General features: G+C 35.8%; 1 protein-coding gene across 9 annotated transcripts in view; it reads left to right on the top strand.

Moving 5' to 3' along the window:
• FOXP2 (forkhead box P2) overlaps positions 1-17,093 on the top strand; it is a 353,823-nt gene that overhangs the window by 205,561 nt on the left and 131,169 nt on the right. For 8 of the 9 annotated variants that reach the window (XM_058654887.1, XM_058654886.1, XM_058654885.1 and 5 more), the window contains exon 3: positions 8,812-8,901. In XM_058654887.1, the coding sequence (XP_058510870.1) occupies positions 8,812-8,901 (90 nt within the window). Of the gene's footprint in view, positions 1-8,809; positions 8,902-12,374; positions 12,433-17,093 lie in introns of those variants that run through there. The other variant, XM_058654888.1, reaches the window with a different exon arrangement.

The following is a 17,093-nucleotide window of genomic DNA, read 5'->3' as shown; positions in this document are numbered from 1 at the left end:
TCACAGATGATTATCGAAAGTTTTTGGTCTTTAAAGCTGGTGTCTCCATAAGTACTATCATGAAACAAGTGCTTAATGACTTCAGACACATTGTGGCTTTAGGAGAGCAAAATCCCTGACAAATGAAAGCTTTCATTTTCCTCATGAAAAGTAGGGAAGAGAAAAATAATTTGAATAAGGAATTTTTTAGTCTGTTTGAGTTGATATGACTCACAGTGCTATTAATAATCAAGCCATCAGACCAGATTGCATGCCCGATAGGTCTGCACTGTCATGTTCATTGTAGCACTATTTACAGTAGCCAAAAAGTGGAGTCAACCAAAGCATCCATCACCAGATTGATGGATTAAAAAATGTAGTGTATGTACACAATGGAATATTATTCAGCCATCATAAAGAATGTAATTCTACCCCATTCGCAGCAAAATGGATACCACTGGAGGGCATCATGTTGAGTGAAGTAATCCAGATACAGTTCCCAAGGCTGTTCCTCACTGCCCACTCCGTCACTCTGAGGAAAATGAAACCTTGGAATGAAGTGAAACTTAGGCCTACATTCTGACCTTGGGCCCATCATGGCGTCCATCCTGTTCATTATGCAGCAAAGCCAAGCAATGATTATAGAAGCCAACTATAGCGGTTAAGTTAATAGTTGAAAGGCTGCCTTATCACTACTCAGCACTCTTGTACTCCAACTGCTTAAATGCTTAACTAGTCTCACCTCTAGACACTAACTTGTTATTTATCACTAATAACCTTTTAACACTGCTGTTGTTAAGAGTAAATCCCCGCCACCCAGCCTTGTACCCTTAGCTCCACAAAGTTGCCCATGCTTGCCATCTTAAAACGCAAAAGCCATCTTCTGAAATCTAATTAATTTACCCACATCATCTTGTCTCTTCCAGCATCAAATGAATGTTTTCAGTCAGCTGTGCCCATGGTTTCAGCATCATAAGTTTTTAATTTTTTCATATGTTAAAAGCTACATAACCAGTCATCACAATGCATAACAACATAATATACATTATAAGTGACTGGTTATCTTATGTCTTGATAAGATTACAGGTGGTAAACCCTTTGGCTGGGTTAAAAGGTTAAAGGGCTGAGGGATGGAAAAGTTAGCTTTTTTTAAAATTGTTTTTAAAGCTTCATTTACTTTTATTTGAAAGGGAGCTATAGAGAGAAGGAGTGATAAAAAGAGAAGGTCTTCCATCCACTGTTTTACTCCCAAATTGGTTGCAATGGCCAGAGCTGAGGTGGTCTGAAGACAGGAGCCAGGAGTCTCTTCTGGGTTACCCACATGGGTTAGGGTCCCAAGGCCTTAGCCCATCCTCAGCTGCTTTCCCAGGCCTTCTGCAGGGAGATGGATCAGAAGTGGAGCAGCTGGGACACAAACTGACATCCATAAGACATGCCAGTGCCACCAGGTGGAGAATTAGCCTCTTTAGCTGTGGCCCCAGCCCCATGAGCATTCTTCATTTAGTTTCTGAAGGCAACGTTCCAGAAGATGAAGTGCCCCTAATTTTGTTATCTCTCAAAATTCTCTTCTCTCTTATTCTCAACAGAAAACTGTATTTCCTCATTTTCTGAATTCTTTGAGAACACCCAGCACCAGCTCTTTCCTGTTCCCACTTCTCTTATCAAAGTCGCATGCTCAGCCTGTCCTCTGCCTGCCACCTGCTCTACCTCTTAACGGAGTCTTTTCTTGTCTTGTCTCAAGGCTGTCTCAGTTTTCCCTTGCACTAAAGCTTGTTTTCCTCTCTATTTACTAAATGCATGGTCAAGTTCTTGGGTCATTTTCCACTGCTTTTCCCAGGCAAGCTGGGCCCTGCTCTGGAGCCCCCATGGGATGCTGGCATTGTAGTAGGTGGCTTCATCCACTATGACACAACACTAAGGCTTCTTGACTTTTGTTAACTGTTCTGCTCCCATAATCCATTGTCCTGATTTTCCAGCACTTCCTATTCATCTCACAACAAAATGTTCCTGAGGTTTTGGGTTCTGATAGCCCTGACTTCATTCTGTTTACAAATAACCTAATAAATCCCTTCTGCCGTTGGTACTCACTCGCCTCTTTGGCAACTCTACTGTCAGCCTGCTCATTACCAACCTGGGCTTTTGTATTATTTATTGTCCACTGGAGAAACAGTCTTGATTACCCTGCCACCACTAAACAACATGATCCTCTCTCCGAAGCCCATTTGTCCTTCATTCCAGGAAGGAATGGGCCTGTTTGGGCAGGGCCAGACCCAGTGATTTCACAGACTGTAAATGCACTACGTTCCAGATGTTCCAGCTGCTGCACTTCCTGCACAGTGACTAGATCCTGTTAATTCTACCTTGACAGTACCTCTTGTGACACTTGTTTCAGCTCATAGATATCTTGCACTTCTTTCCTCTTATTTCAGTAGTTGCAGCATAGGCCTTTTTTTACCAATCTTTTTACGTCTATTTTCCCTCACGGTCATTTATCATGTGTCCAACACAACATGAATGCAGTATTGTTTCAGGACAGACTGATTTCATAGTTTTTTTTATTTCAGCAATATCTGTTCTTACGTGCTGAATACTGTCAAGATATTTTGCTCATTATTGTTTACTTAAGTTACAATTAAAGCCAACCAGCTTTCTCACCATGTTTCCTTAGGGCTAAAAGTAAGCATGCTCTCCAAGATCAATTATTTTGTTTTCACTGAGTATGACCCACATTTTTTTGCTTCCACTTGATGTGGTTTCCCACATCTCCAAAAGATATATCTACCATTATAAATTCAGTCAAATATTAAATCCTCCAGCCTCTACAACTGAAAATAATTTCATCTGTTTTATATATGATTTCCTAAAATGTTTTTCAAATAGTGTTCATGACTTTTGGACAGATTTATATTTAACATGATTATTGATTTTAGTGTTTTTCTACTATTTTTCATAAGCAGTTCATTATAACTAGCAACAAACTCATGAAGAAAATAAAGCATGGATTTGGGGCTACATTGTATTATGTGTTACAGCCTGTGGAATGCCTCTAAGGAGGAGAGCAGGTTCATCTCGTTAAATTGACTGTATGACTCTAGATCTGAAGTCAAAAACAAAAAAGCCTCGCATTGCCTTTGGTTACTCACAGACTTACTTAGTGCAAAGATTTCTGAGCTCATCTGGGAAGTTGGAGCCATGCTGGAATACACCAACTACTGCATTTGGACCTGCACCTTGAGGGCTCTGCAGTTACTTCTGAGGATGACGTCAGAATCCATCCTGTATAGAGTAAATTCCCCAATTGCATCTTCTTGGGGATATCTCTACATGTTGAATGCTAAGCCAAAAAAGCCTGTCATCTCATTGGTGACTAGAATGCTGAACAAGTAATTTATTTACCCTGATTCTAGTCCCATTAAAGAAACGAGACTAGCTTCTCCATTTTGCCTCATCAGAATGCACGATATAAATCGACTATATCCAACCACACACATATTCTCTAAACAATTATTTTAAAAAATATTTCCTAATAATTAGCATTTTCCCCCAACAAACTTAGTCTAATTATGTATCAAGTGTGATAAAAAGAAGGGTCAATAGCTACAGATGCATAATTTCACTCTGATAGATTGCTGTTTGAAAATAGGTTATGACAATTAGGTGATTAATTTTCTTCTATTAAATAGCATTATGAGACTTCAGATTACATTTATCAGTGCATTCCCTTGGAGCATAGTGTGCAGAAAGGCCAGACAGAATAGGAATTCATATTCTTTGTGAGAGAATCAGAATATACTTATTATCATCCATACTTGGGAAAATGATTAGAAAAATGAAATTCTGTTTGAAAACTTATTTTATGGTCAGCCTTCAAAATAGCATGTTAAGCACACAGTATGTTAAAGTTTAAAATATATGAGAATGAGGAACAAATGTCTGGACATCCCCTTGGCAATTCTTTTTTTTTTTTTTTTGGTCCAGTTATCTGCAAAGTATACACCCCTTGTCAGTATAACAGGGAGTGCCTGTGTAAACATTCTTGTTTCGCCTGTTCCATATAATCGTTTCTTGTATCATATTTCTTCTGACCTCACTATCTGAAACCAATTACAGGAGATCCATTTGGGCTGCATCTATTTTCATAAGAAGCCTGGGCAGCAGTGTCTTTCTCAGAGATGAATATCAACATCAAATATGCTTCTGAGTGCTTTGTTATTTATGTTTCAGGGAGATTTTGTAGCCTTCAGCTCTCAGGAATGTGTCACGCTGTGCTGTTTATACATTGAAGATATTAATGGGCGTCGATGTCATTTTTCATTTTAATGTTTCAAATGCAACAGGCGGATAGGTTAAGCATTCCTATTTTTATGGGGAAAGATATGACTGATGTCTGTTTTTTCCCTCCAAATATACATATATTTACTTTGGAATAAAGGATAAGCTTTATCAACCCTAGCATACTCAACATTTTTTGGTTTCATTGGGTATTTCTGAAGTATTCTCTAATAATTTGAAGTTTGGCAAAGGGTTTTCAGTATTCTTTAAAAATAAAAACATTTGACAGATTACAAAGGTTTTCCACCCTCACAATGTTAATCCTCACAATGACCTACTCAGAGAATTACTAATTTTTAAATGTTCAACTAGACTAGTTGTTACTAGTGAGAGTAATACATGTGAAATTGATTTTTTTAAGTTATTCTATGAAATTGCAGAGTAATTTGTGGTGTTTTCAATAAATATTTTAGGTCAGAAAGTTCTCAACTTGGGAAGTCATGTGCCTCTCTGTGCCTCTGTGGTTTAACAAACATATACCTTAAGGAATGTAAAGATTTTTATTTCATTTTTAAATGATATTGCAATTTAATCTGATTCAAATTCTTTACATGTCCTATTTAAATTTTCTGTAGATTTACTAAAATTAGATAACTTCATTAAGTAATGTGCACCCTTAATTCAGAACAAATGTATTTCTGGAAACTAGATATGGTTTGGCTGCCTCAAATCTTTTTGTTGTTCATTTGAATCAGATCCAGTCATTATGAAAGGAAATTTAGTAAACAACTTTTTTCCTTTGTCATAAATTAGTGTGAGAAAAGGGTTGCGATCATATAAATACCTAAATGGCTCACAGATTTTCATGAATGGCCCTGGAATTTATCATTTCTGTTATCGATAGAAGTGGCAAGTTATTTTCAAATTAATATTTTATGGAATTTGACACCTAACCCCGTTTATTGACGTAAGTGTTGTATCTCGTAATCTTTCGTCTTTTGTGTTGCTACAACAATAAATTGCAAGAATGATCTAAACGGCTCGGACCAATCGTTTATTGAAGTTCAGTCCTAAAGTGTTATCCAGGATGCTGGAAATAAAAATGTCATATGATGTATGTGGTTAGAATGCACAAGGTCAGAGATTTCTGCTTATGAGCTGTAAATCATTTCTAATCTCTTGCAATTTTTTTTTTGTTTTCCCACTTCTTACAGCAATCTCTAGTTGTACCAAATTTTTTTTTGAAATAATTGAGTAGTTACTTTTCGTGAGTGTGTGTAGGGAAGTGATCTTCAACTCTTCTGAAGATAACTTTAAATGTATCCTGTAAAAACCAAAATACTTAACTAGAACCATGTTTCAGCCAAATATCTTGTATTTTCTCCTTTTTTTTAAATGATCACACTTCTGCTAATACTTTAGATAGTTTTTTTTTTAGCCAATGGCATTTTAATGAATGAAAATTCTTAAATATCCAATGTTCTAGTTTGTTCTAGAGCCATTTACATACTCTGTTAAGTTACTTGTTTGGGGTGAAATGAATGATTATAAATCAGGGTACTGGAAAAGAACTGTGCCTTAGTCTTGGGAGAGAAACTCTGCTTTTGCACTGTGGCTGTAATCAAGGAATCCCATCATACTGATACTTCATTTACTTGGCCAAAAATGTGAGAAGGTGGGGCTAGACAAATTATAAGGTTTTGTGCAGTTCTAGAAACCTGCAGTTTTGTTCATATTTGTAGGAGGAGATGACCAGCATGTTTAATCCTCCATGCAGTGTTAGTAATGAGTTTGTAATGAAATACAAGTGTAGCATGATGGGGAGAGCTGGCTGTAAAAAATGATATTCCTATGGCAGTAGTTTGATTGCCTACACCTTCACACAGTAAACATATTGTTGTTTCCCTTTTCAGTTCTGGAAGATGGGTGTGCTTACTATACAGGTGAAAAATGTTTGTTTTTGGTGCCATAGATTCTCTTGTTACCAACAATTCACTCGTAAACATCTAACGATTTGTTCAGCAGAATTTGAAACAGCATGATATACTGGTATGTGCTCTGACCTAGAAGCCAGGAGAGCTTGTACAAAGCGCTGATAAATTGTTTTATGACCTTAAACAAAGCAGTTGATCACTCTAGGTCTGCTTACCGCGCTCCTCAATTTCTGAAAAAAAAAAAAAGTCATCAGAATACAGACCCTAAGGCTGAATTCAGTCCGAATCAAACAGGATACAAGATTCTAAATTGTGTTCAACACAGCCCTTTAAGGATACTAAATAACTGCATGATTTAACAAAAGAAGCTGTGTGTAAATGAACCCATTATCTCAATCCAGAAAAAATATTAAAATATTAGATGACATGTGTAGATTTTGACATCAATGAGGAAAATAATTTTTAAATTTTTTTTATTTCCACGTATCACACCATAGTAATGGCCAACTGAACAATACCAAGTGTAGTTACTTGCAGCTCAGTGAAAAAAGCATATACACCACTTAGAATATCAAATATGTTTTTTAAGCAGTGAGTTTTGTGAGGATGTGTGGAATTGCTATTTTCTTCAAACTGAGCTCTATATTAAATTACCTGAGTTCATTGGCATGTGACATTCTTAGACATATTTAGGTTGACTTGTAGTCATTTGGAAAGTTTAAAAAACAAAGACTGTGGTGAGAGTGTGTGTCTCCAAAAGCAAAAAGTGTGTTTTACAAACCGTGCCAGATCGTGCTATGGGAAGACAAATCAGTGTTGTTAGGAGATGGTGCTAGTGCATTCAGTTTGTTTACTTTGGTTTCTATGTCTGCCTGCCTTCTCAGAAAACTTGCTTGGAGCCAGACTGTAGCAGCCCTCTCTCTGTCTTTTCATAATTGATCAGGGGATGACTGCCTTCCCTGAGGGTTAAGACGTGGCAACTTTTTCTGTTTGCTCAGCATCTCAATGCAGTAGTTCAAACATTGTTCACACCAGCTGCCAGTGTAATGCCACATGCACATCTTGTCAAAGCAGCTGTTGTCATGGATACTGGAAACTCTCTTAAAAACCACATCATTGATTACAATCAAAATTGTACTTTTTATCAGGTGCAAATTTTAATTATTATAGAATAATATTAATCTGTTTCCTATTATGAAAAAAGTATGCTTATATTCAAAAGCAGTCTAGTGAAAGTAGAACAGTGTTTTGTTTTAGCTTTATTTGCTGAAATATTGCATCACTCGTGTTCATTGACACAGTTGTTGGGGAAAACTGAATATTTAAATACAGGCTCTTAAAAAGTTTTTTTTTTAATTGGTTGGTCTTGATACCTTTAAAACAATTTAATACGTAGTTTGTACTATGAAATTAGTTTTTAGATAATAAGTTTGTATAGTGTATTCACAAAACTGTTCTTCCTCCAGTAAATGAAATGCTTGCTTTAATTTATGTCAAGTTTTATTTTCTTGAGTGGAAAAGAAAACATAAAAACAAGTGAAAACATCTTCTGTTTTGATTGGTATTCTGTCATACAGAGAAACAAACCTGATTGGTTGAGTGGTAATTTCTTTGTTCTCTGATTTTGCTAAGAATGCAAATGAAAACCACTCAATTTTATTTGGCATTAAAACTGCACTTTATTTTGTCAAAGGAGTGGTTTCCCCTTGAATTGTAAGTACAAAAAGTGTTTTTAATCTTTAGTGAAAATCCTTATTAATTCACTTTCAAGATAATCTGATGTTGATTTGTCAAATTTAATTACAGCTTCCTGTAACACTTGAAGTCTACTGCTTTTGCTGTAAAACTATAATATGAAAATGCAAATGGAGCGATAATTTAAAAGGGAGTGGGCATTTTAGTTGAACACTCAAAGACAAGTTCCTTTTAAAAAATGAGGTTATTGATGCAGTTTCCTTTTTAAGCCCTTTAAACAAATTAAATTTATTTCCTGCAGGGTCACATGTATCTCTGAATTTTGAATAAATTATGCATGTGTGTATTGTGAATTTGGGGGTATATAAAATGGATATGGGTGGTCTCTATGAAGGAAAGAAGGGTTCTCATGTGTCGAAGAATTTACTGTTTAAGAGGAATATACAGTTAGGAGGCTAATAATTTAGCGTTCATCAAAATATTTAGGTGTTGTTCCCTTGTATATACATTTATTATCATAGATGAACTGTATAATGGAGACTGGAATACCGGGAAGTGAAGACACATTGCAGTATGCATCTCTACTCCCAAATAAACAGACACCTTCATAATGAAAATACCTTGGCAATAAGAAACTAGATTTTCTCCCTTTGCTTATACCCACAAGGCCATGATAACACTTAAACAGCAGAATGTTGGACTTGTGACTGTTGCTGAAGGACTCTACTAGTGTAAGAATATAGGAGAAAATGATGGGGGATGAGTGAAGAGGGAGGAGTGGGAAGTGAAGGGTTGGAAACCCTATACCTACAAAAATGCATCATGGATAAAAATAATAAATAAAAAAATTTTAAAATTAAGAAAACCGTTTAGCTATTGTTCCCTTTTCTTTTTTTCTTTTTCTTTTCTTTTCTTTTCTTTTTACTTCTAGGCTCTCCAAGCAGCTAGACAACTTCTCCTACAGCAGCAGACAAGTGGATTAAAATCTCCTAAGAGCAGTGACAAGCAGAGGCCGCTGCAGGTGAGTGGAACATTCCTGTCCTTCTGATCTTGCCCAAGACAACACTCATCATCAGAACAGCTCTATAGAGCCAACTGCATGTACACAGGCAAGGCCTACGTTTCCTACGTATGTCATCTGAAATCAAAAAGAAACGTCCTTTTAACTCCTTCAAAGAGAAAATGTTCTGTTAGCATAGATCCTAAATGTTTGCAAAGCTGCCCCTTGCAAGTAATAGGCAGGAACCCTATTTGATAAGTAGAAGTGTGAAAATTTCCATTGAAAACTCCCTTGTGGATTTTAGTGGGGTTCTAGCTTCATCAATAGGATAACATGCAAGAATTCTTCAAAAGCAGTGTCATAGTAAAGCTGCATGGAAGGAAACAGAAATGTCAGTGTTGCTCTCCCACACGGCTCTCCACGTGACCGATGTGGCAAAACTGAGTTTGGCAAGGAGTTATTGCTGTGGGTACGGTTATAAAAACACGTCCCGGAATTTGTTGTCCTCACTTGTCTTATTTGTCCTGTAAAACCGACAGCTTCTATGGCTTTTACAGTAACACTTCAGCTCATAATATGGTCATTGTTTTACATAGTCTTTCTAACCAAAATATATGGAATATTGTTTTGGAGTGAAAACAATTTTATGTTGTAGTTTTTTTTCTAATATTTGGAAGGTACTATCTAGAATTGCATAAAACATCTGTGAAACTGTTCACCAGCTTGGTTGAAAAATAAACAATGATTTTTTTTTCTTGAATCATCTGATATATTTTATAATGCAAACTTTGCTCTTTTTCTTGCTTTTTTTTTAATGAAGTAAACATTCGTTGTTGCTTTATTTGGATAGAAACATCTCTTCTTACTGGCCTAGTTTTCTGTTTTTGATTTCAGGTGCACTCACAAATGTTGTAAATCTTACTCGTGGCTTTCTGCAATTAGTTCTTACGACAGAGAATTTCAGACTGCTTATGTAAATAGTCTAGAAAGGACTCATCTCCTAAAGACTGGATTACACTTTTTGTTTCTAAACGAATTTGAGATGAAGCTACATTTGGGGGTATGAAAGTGCCGTGGGTGGTTGGGAAGGGAGCCTGGAAGACAGGGCACGTTAGAGAAGAGCCTAACGTAGAGATGTGTCTGCCATCATTGTCAAAACACGTTTTCTAGAAGCAGTGTAAATCTAAAATTCTATCCAATTTTCTCCTTTAAGGTGAATTTCACATTCTTTTGTCATTCTGTGACATCCTTTCCTTACCGTCATACCCCTCCTCAGGTTACTACCGTGAGTGTACTATACTCATGATAGCTGACTTCGTGAGTCTCTCCATGTATTTATGCGACAGAAACACTTACGTAGAAGTCAGAGAAGGTAGCATATGAAATGTTTGCCTTCATTGTGGCTTAAGATTATAAACTTTGCTTTCTTGTTCATAAGAGGGAGGAGATGGAAATGCTCCCAGCGTGAACCAAATATAGGAAAGAAGTTATTGCTCAGAGTGTCTGAAAAATGCTGTAATACTGTGCTAATAATGCTTTTGCTGCATTTCTTGATATGATAGAAGAATTTGAAAGTACTCGTTTCTCTGCAGAGCTAAATCCAGTTAAAGTATCCTTCTGGCTGGTTACCAAGGTATCTCTGGAAAGAATGGCCGGTTTTCATTTTTTTCTACTTCCTTTTATTGTTGTGTTGTTGTGTTGGAAGCCAGATTGGATTCTTTGATGAACTCAAATATACATAATTGTTCTCTAAAAACATTCACACCTATAATATCTAGATATTAATGGCTCTAAACTGAGAGATTATTGTTCATGTGCCCATTGTTGTATCAGTAAAATTTGGAGAAATCCCCAATTTTACGATTTTCACATAAAAGGGTGAGTGAAAGGCTGTAAATGCCTTGTAACAATCTGCAGATGTTGAACATCAATACAGAGATTTCCACTGTGTCACTTGAATCTGGGCTTTTTTGATACATACTAATCTGAATACATCTCTACATTATGGTTTATGAAACCGTAGTGTTTTAGTATTATTTTAGAATTTTGATGAGATCTCATGCTAAAATGCGATAGGAATGAGAAGTCGGTTTTTATGAATGAGGATTTAGAAATGATGAATGAAGGCTTATCTGCTCACCAAAATATTCATTGCAAGTAACATAACATGAACCTGAATCTTTAGTGTTTCATAGTACTTGATGAGTTTAGCAACCAGAGACATGCTGGGACTGCATTAAAGAACTAATAAAAACCTAATAGCATTTTACAGTAGCTTACACACCTGATGTCCGATGGAGATATTAGATAGTGCTCATCCTTGCATGTGCAAATACTGCTTAGCACAAGTCCCGTGATTTGCCACTTATTGTTTAAAAAAAGAATATTTTTTGTTACAGATTTTAATCATGTGATATGAAGTTAAGGTATTAAAATTTTTTCTTGAAGATTTAGTCTAGTTCTACCTAACTAAGAATTTAACCAAACTTTTATGATTGGCTTGACATAGATTACCCTTTTAATTTCAAGAGAATAATTGAAGATATTTTCTTGAAATCTGCAAATTGAAAGAATAATACTCTGTATAACTGGGTTATGATGGTTCTCATAATCCCAAATGCAGTATCTTTTGAGGACGAAACAATAGTTTGTGTTTTTAAAATACAGTTTGATGAAGACTATTTTATAAGAAATAGTGGTTTTTTTTAAAAAAAAACTGTTTTGATGGTTTAAGTCACAAGAACAATATTCGGCTGATTCTAAATACCTGAATTTCTTTCAAGGATTCAAAGGGATGACCAGATTTGAAGTGTGACATGGCATAGTGTCTCTTTTTTCCAGGACACTAGAGTTTATTCGGTTTTATTCCCATTTTTTCAGGGTTTTTTTTAATGTACAGATGACATAGATATTAGAGTGTCTAATACAAAATGGAAACAGAAACATCACATCGGAGAGGCGAGGATATCAGCTGTCGTTTTCATATTTAGATATGAATCTATGTGGAATGGGTACATTGTCTCTTCATTGCTCAGGACACAAATTGAATAGATCCAATCAGTAGGTGCATTGATTCATGTCATATTGTTTACAGACTGGGATGCAAATGGAAGTTGTATAACCCTAAGCACTATTGCCTTATGTTTCTTCTTTACATTCTTACTAGATATTTGAGAAAACACCCCCTAGTAAAAGAGGGAAATGGGTTCTCACTTTAATATTTGCTTATTTATAAATAAAAATGCAGTTCCTAATCCATAATGAGGGAATTTTGCCAAACAGATTATTTAATGTTTCTAATGTCACACGACTACTTTCCAGGTTAGAGCAAATTAACACAACACACACACACACACACACACGTGCACACTTCCACAATCTGTCAATTAAAAAACTTGTAGAAAACTTGATCAACTTTCTAGCCTATGACAAATCTGCTTAATTCAGTTTAGATATGAAAACCGGTTGCATTATTGTTCTTGTTACATTTGCAGCCATGAGACAGACTTGTGGTTCTTCAACAGCTGTGCAGAGCAGAGACGTAAATTTAAGGTAAATGCCATCGCTTTGCTATCGTAGATTAATATTAATATGTAGCGTTGTGATCACTTCCTTCAATGTAGGTTAATATGAAACTCTCTTTTCCAATAGGTAATTAAAATTAGCAAACTTAAAAGATGCTGTCTTAAGGAGTTAAGGAATGGGATTTTAAAAAAGCTAAAAATTAAAGGGGAGGGTCTTATTCTGACTCTGGCACAAAACCATTTTTTAAGCTTGAGGGATTCATGTAGCATATTTAAATACATTGGACTGATGTCTAAGAGCTCATAGTTAAATATTTATTTTATTCTTTTGTTTTAAATAATTAATAGGCATACAAGTGGTAAGATTAGATGTACCTTGTTGAGTATGTTTTCTGGATTGCTTTTCTTTTTGATTCGTTTGTTTGATTTGGTTTGGCTACAAAACAGTTGTTTATTGACATGGCACAAACAAAAATAATGTTTTGGAATCAAATAATTAAGTCCCAAATATATAAATATGTAAACAGTGGTGTAGGTATGATTTTATACAACATAAAGCCAGCTTTATTTTGTTTAATGCATTGAATTTGAAATAATACTATAAGTTGCATTTAGGAGAAATGTAAAATACATAAAAGTAATTTTGCTACACATTTATTTTTATTATCTACATTTAAACATGTTTGATACAATTAAGTTTTACTTCCTTTCTATTTTGCTCGATTCCTGCTACTCCGTATATGGTTAAAATTAACATCAGCAGACAAAACAAGTTCTGTAATAAATTAACCAATGATTCTGAAATTTCACATTCTATGAAAATCAAGAATAACATTAAATTTTATAATTGAAGTATTCTTGAGAAAAATGCTAAATTCTGTGGAATATATAATCAGGCATTGTTAAATATGTTTTATAAAAATGAGAAGATTTCATTAATACCATGGTAAATAATGACACTGAAATTTCTTTTTCAGTGTAGTATTGAGTCTATAAGAACCAGAAGAGGCCAGGGTCAACACTGTGTAACACTCTAGGTCAAGTCACTGCTTAGAATGAAGCATGCCATATTGTTTTAGTTCAAGTCCTGGCTAGTATGCTTGCAATCCAGTTCCCTGATAATACAAATTGGAAGCAGCAGAGAATGGCTCAATTACTTGGGTCCCTGCCACCTTTCTGGGACACCTGATCAAGTTCCTAAATCCTGGCTTTGATGTACCCAAATAAGCTGTGGTCAGCTTTTGGGGAGTGAATAAGCAGATGGAAGAACTCTCATGCTCTCTCCTTGTCTCACTATGTCTTTCAAACAAATTATTAAGTCTTTTAGGAAAATGAAAGGAACTGGAGAGAAGCTAAAATGTGTTAATTTCCCAATAGCTAACGCAGTGTTATCAAGAAATTTTGAAATGTAAGTGAAGAGAGCAGTATTTTCTCATGTGGAGAACAGAATTTTTGAACACTTACATATGTGTGCATGTATGTATGTATGCCTGTTGCCTGTTGGACTGTAAACTCTGTGACCATAGGAGCAATGGATGTTGTAGTCACTCCCAATGCAGAGAACAGTGCCTATTGAAGAATAGAGTTCAGTAAATATTTTTTGAAGCAATGAATGAATGAGCAAAAGACTGGAGGAGGTTTAGGGGAGGGAGAAACCCTCCATTCAGTGTAAATTGTTTACTTGCCATGTGTCATTTCCTCAAGGACTTGGGAATAAATTGAGAGGGTATTAAGACATTTACACAAATAAATATATTTTAGAGTACATTGAATGGGATACATAAATTGGAAAAGCAGAAAATGCAGTACAAATTTAGAATTGAAAATTATCAATTTCGGCCAGTTTTATGAAGTTTATACAGCAAGAAACAAGTCATTTGGGCTTAAAAGAATTTGGTAATTAGAGAAAGGAAAGCCATTTTATTATGGCAAAAATCCTTTAAAATTTTGTTTTAATTTTTTAAAAAATTTTAATTGAAAGGCAGAATGAGAAAGAAAGGGAGATCTTCCATCTGCCGATTCACTCCCTGATGGCCACCAGAGGCAGAACCAGGCCAAGCCTAAACCAGAAGCCAGGAACTTGATACTGCTTTCAAATGTAGGTGGCAGAGGGTTCACCATGTGGTCATCTTCTGCTGCCTTCCCAAGTACCCGTGTCAGGGAGCTGGTATGTCTTGTTGGCAGTGTTGCAACTGGAACTTGAACCTTTTGTGTTACACTAGCCCCTGATGAAGAAAATTTTAACGATATTATCGATGATGACGAGATATGAAATCATGGTATTGAGTAAGGTGGAAATAAGTACTTTGACGAGCACAGAGAAGACGCCCAAAGAAAGAACTGGAGAACCAAAATTCAAGAATTATGCCTCAACAGTTGTGTATAGACTGAAATTAGCACTTGGGGAACAAGGGCTATTAAAAGCTATTGATAAGGAACTTAGCAAATCTAAGCAGCATTTTATAACTATCTATTTAGCAATAGTATATTTGGAGAATATTTTCAGGGGAGTTGTGAAAAATCAGGAATAATTTATACATTATTTAGATAAGCATGATGATGAATTCATCTTTAGCCCTGCTGAGTTTCCTGTGACATGACACAATAATAGGTGGAAACCTCCAGCTTTTAGGAATTGAAAAGAAAAAAAGAATAAAAAAAGAGATCTTGATGTAATGATTAGAGATAAAAAAATTTATGAAATACAGAAGTGATTATTGAATCCATAGCAGAGAAGATTTCTTAAAAAGATCATTTGCAAGGAGTTGCTCAGTATTCATGTTTTATGGAGCCGTAGCTAAAAGATGAAGAGGAGGAATCTTCCCGGAACAAACAAACCTGTACTTGATTTATCCAAGAAGGGACACATTTTAAACGACAGTGTTTGTCCACCATGGGAAGTAATAGCCCCTAAGAAGAGAACTTGATGCAAAAATACTGTCTAGCTGAATTGAAACATGGCTGATTTTTCACCCCCTTATTCTTTATCACCCACCAGTAACTTTTATAATCTGTAATACTGGACCAGGCACGATGGGTGGATGGCTAAATCCTCACCTTTCAACCACCAGGATCCCATATGGGTGCTAGTTAGTGTCCCAGCTGCTCTACCTCCCATCCAGTTCCCTGCTTGTGGCCTGGGAAAGCAATAGAAGACAGCCCAAAGCCTTGGGACCCTCTGCCTGCATGAGAGACCTGGAAGAAGCTCCTGGCTTCAGAGTAGCTCCACTCAAGCCATTGTGGTCATCTGGGGAGTAAAACAGAGCATAGAAGATCCTTCTCTCTGTTTCTCCTTTTCTCTGTAAATCTGCCTTTCTAATAAAAATAAATAAAACATTTTTAAAAATCTGTAATACTAATGTGACCAATAGCAAATGGGAAGGAAATAATTTTCACACAAATGCTGTGTGGAAAGCAGCATTAAGAAATGCACACTGACTTCTTTGGCATCGGAGAGAATAGATGTGTTTCTAACATATAATCCTGAGTTCCCATAAATTAAATATGGATGAAAATTGCTTTTAGGAGGCCAAATTTTCTCTTCCTTTGGCTATCCCAAGCACTTGCTTCATTCTGTAATCCATTAGGATTTTAAGGATCTGTTCCCCTGACTTCCCTACCTTAACTGAAGTAAGAGCAAGAAAGAAATAGAACATTCATATTGTTATGGGAGCTCTCGGTAGGATTTAAGACTTAGGCTGTGCATTTTCTCTAAGATGTTTGGAGGTGTTGTACAAGCTAAATTGAATGACAGAGTGAAGTACAGTGTTAGGACATGAATCAAGACAAAAAGTAAAATTATTGTGAATTCACTTACACTTAAGATTCTTTGTATTTCCTCTGTGGATTCCACTCATTTCGTTCTATCAACCTGCACTCTACATTTCTACTTTTTTTTAATTCTCTTCTACTTTACTCTTCTAATGTAGTTGCTTCTCTTCTTACCATTCTCTTCTTTCTCATCATGTAATCTTACCCCTTTAGGCTCAAATTCAGAAAGGGGAAGCTTCAAATACTTGCAACTGCCTAATTCTGTCTTGAACCTGAAAGATATTCTGGAATTCAGTTTTACTGACAAAATAACAAACTTTGCTGCTTATTAAAGTTCAATATTCATTATTTACTAATTGCCTGGTCTCAAGAATCGTTTACTTATACTGTTTTAATACCTGCAAACATGTCTCCCCTTGCTCCTTCTCTGTTTGCCTCTCCCTCCATTTTCCCCATTTCATAATTGTAGTAAAGTCTTTTAATCACAGTTACAAGTTTAACTTTCTGTCATTTAAATGTATGATGCCGTTGTTGGTGTAGGCAAAGGTAGAACGTCTAGTATCCGCTAAATCAAGCCTATGTAACTGTTTCATTGGGAGTCCCTCTTTTACTTAAGAATAGAGAAGCATACTTCAACGTGTCTTCGCTTCCTGATATTCTAGTCTCCATTACACAGTTCATCTATGAGAATATATGGATATCTTTGCTTACGTATATATCTATTTTGTATTTTGCATGAACTTCATCTTGTATCAGGGAGAACTTATGACATCTTTTTTTTTTTTGCAATTGGTTTGTTTCACTGGGTAGAGTGGTCTGCAGTTTGAACCACTTTGTTGCAAAATACACAATTTCGTTCTTTTTATGGCCGTGTAGTATCCCACGGAATAGATACGCCACGGTTTCTTTGTCCATTCC

This window comes from Ochotona princeps, chromosome 25 (assembly GCF_030435755.1).
Source record: "Ochotona princeps isolate mOchPri1 chromosome 25, mOchPri1.hap1, whole genome shotgun sequence".
Taxonomy (NCBI): Eukaryota; Metazoa; Chordata; class Mammalia; order Lagomorpha; family Ochotonidae; genus Ochotona; species Ochotona princeps.
The sequence above is the reverse complement of the archived record's forward strand: the minus strand, read 5'-3'. Positions and strand labels throughout refer to the sequence as shown.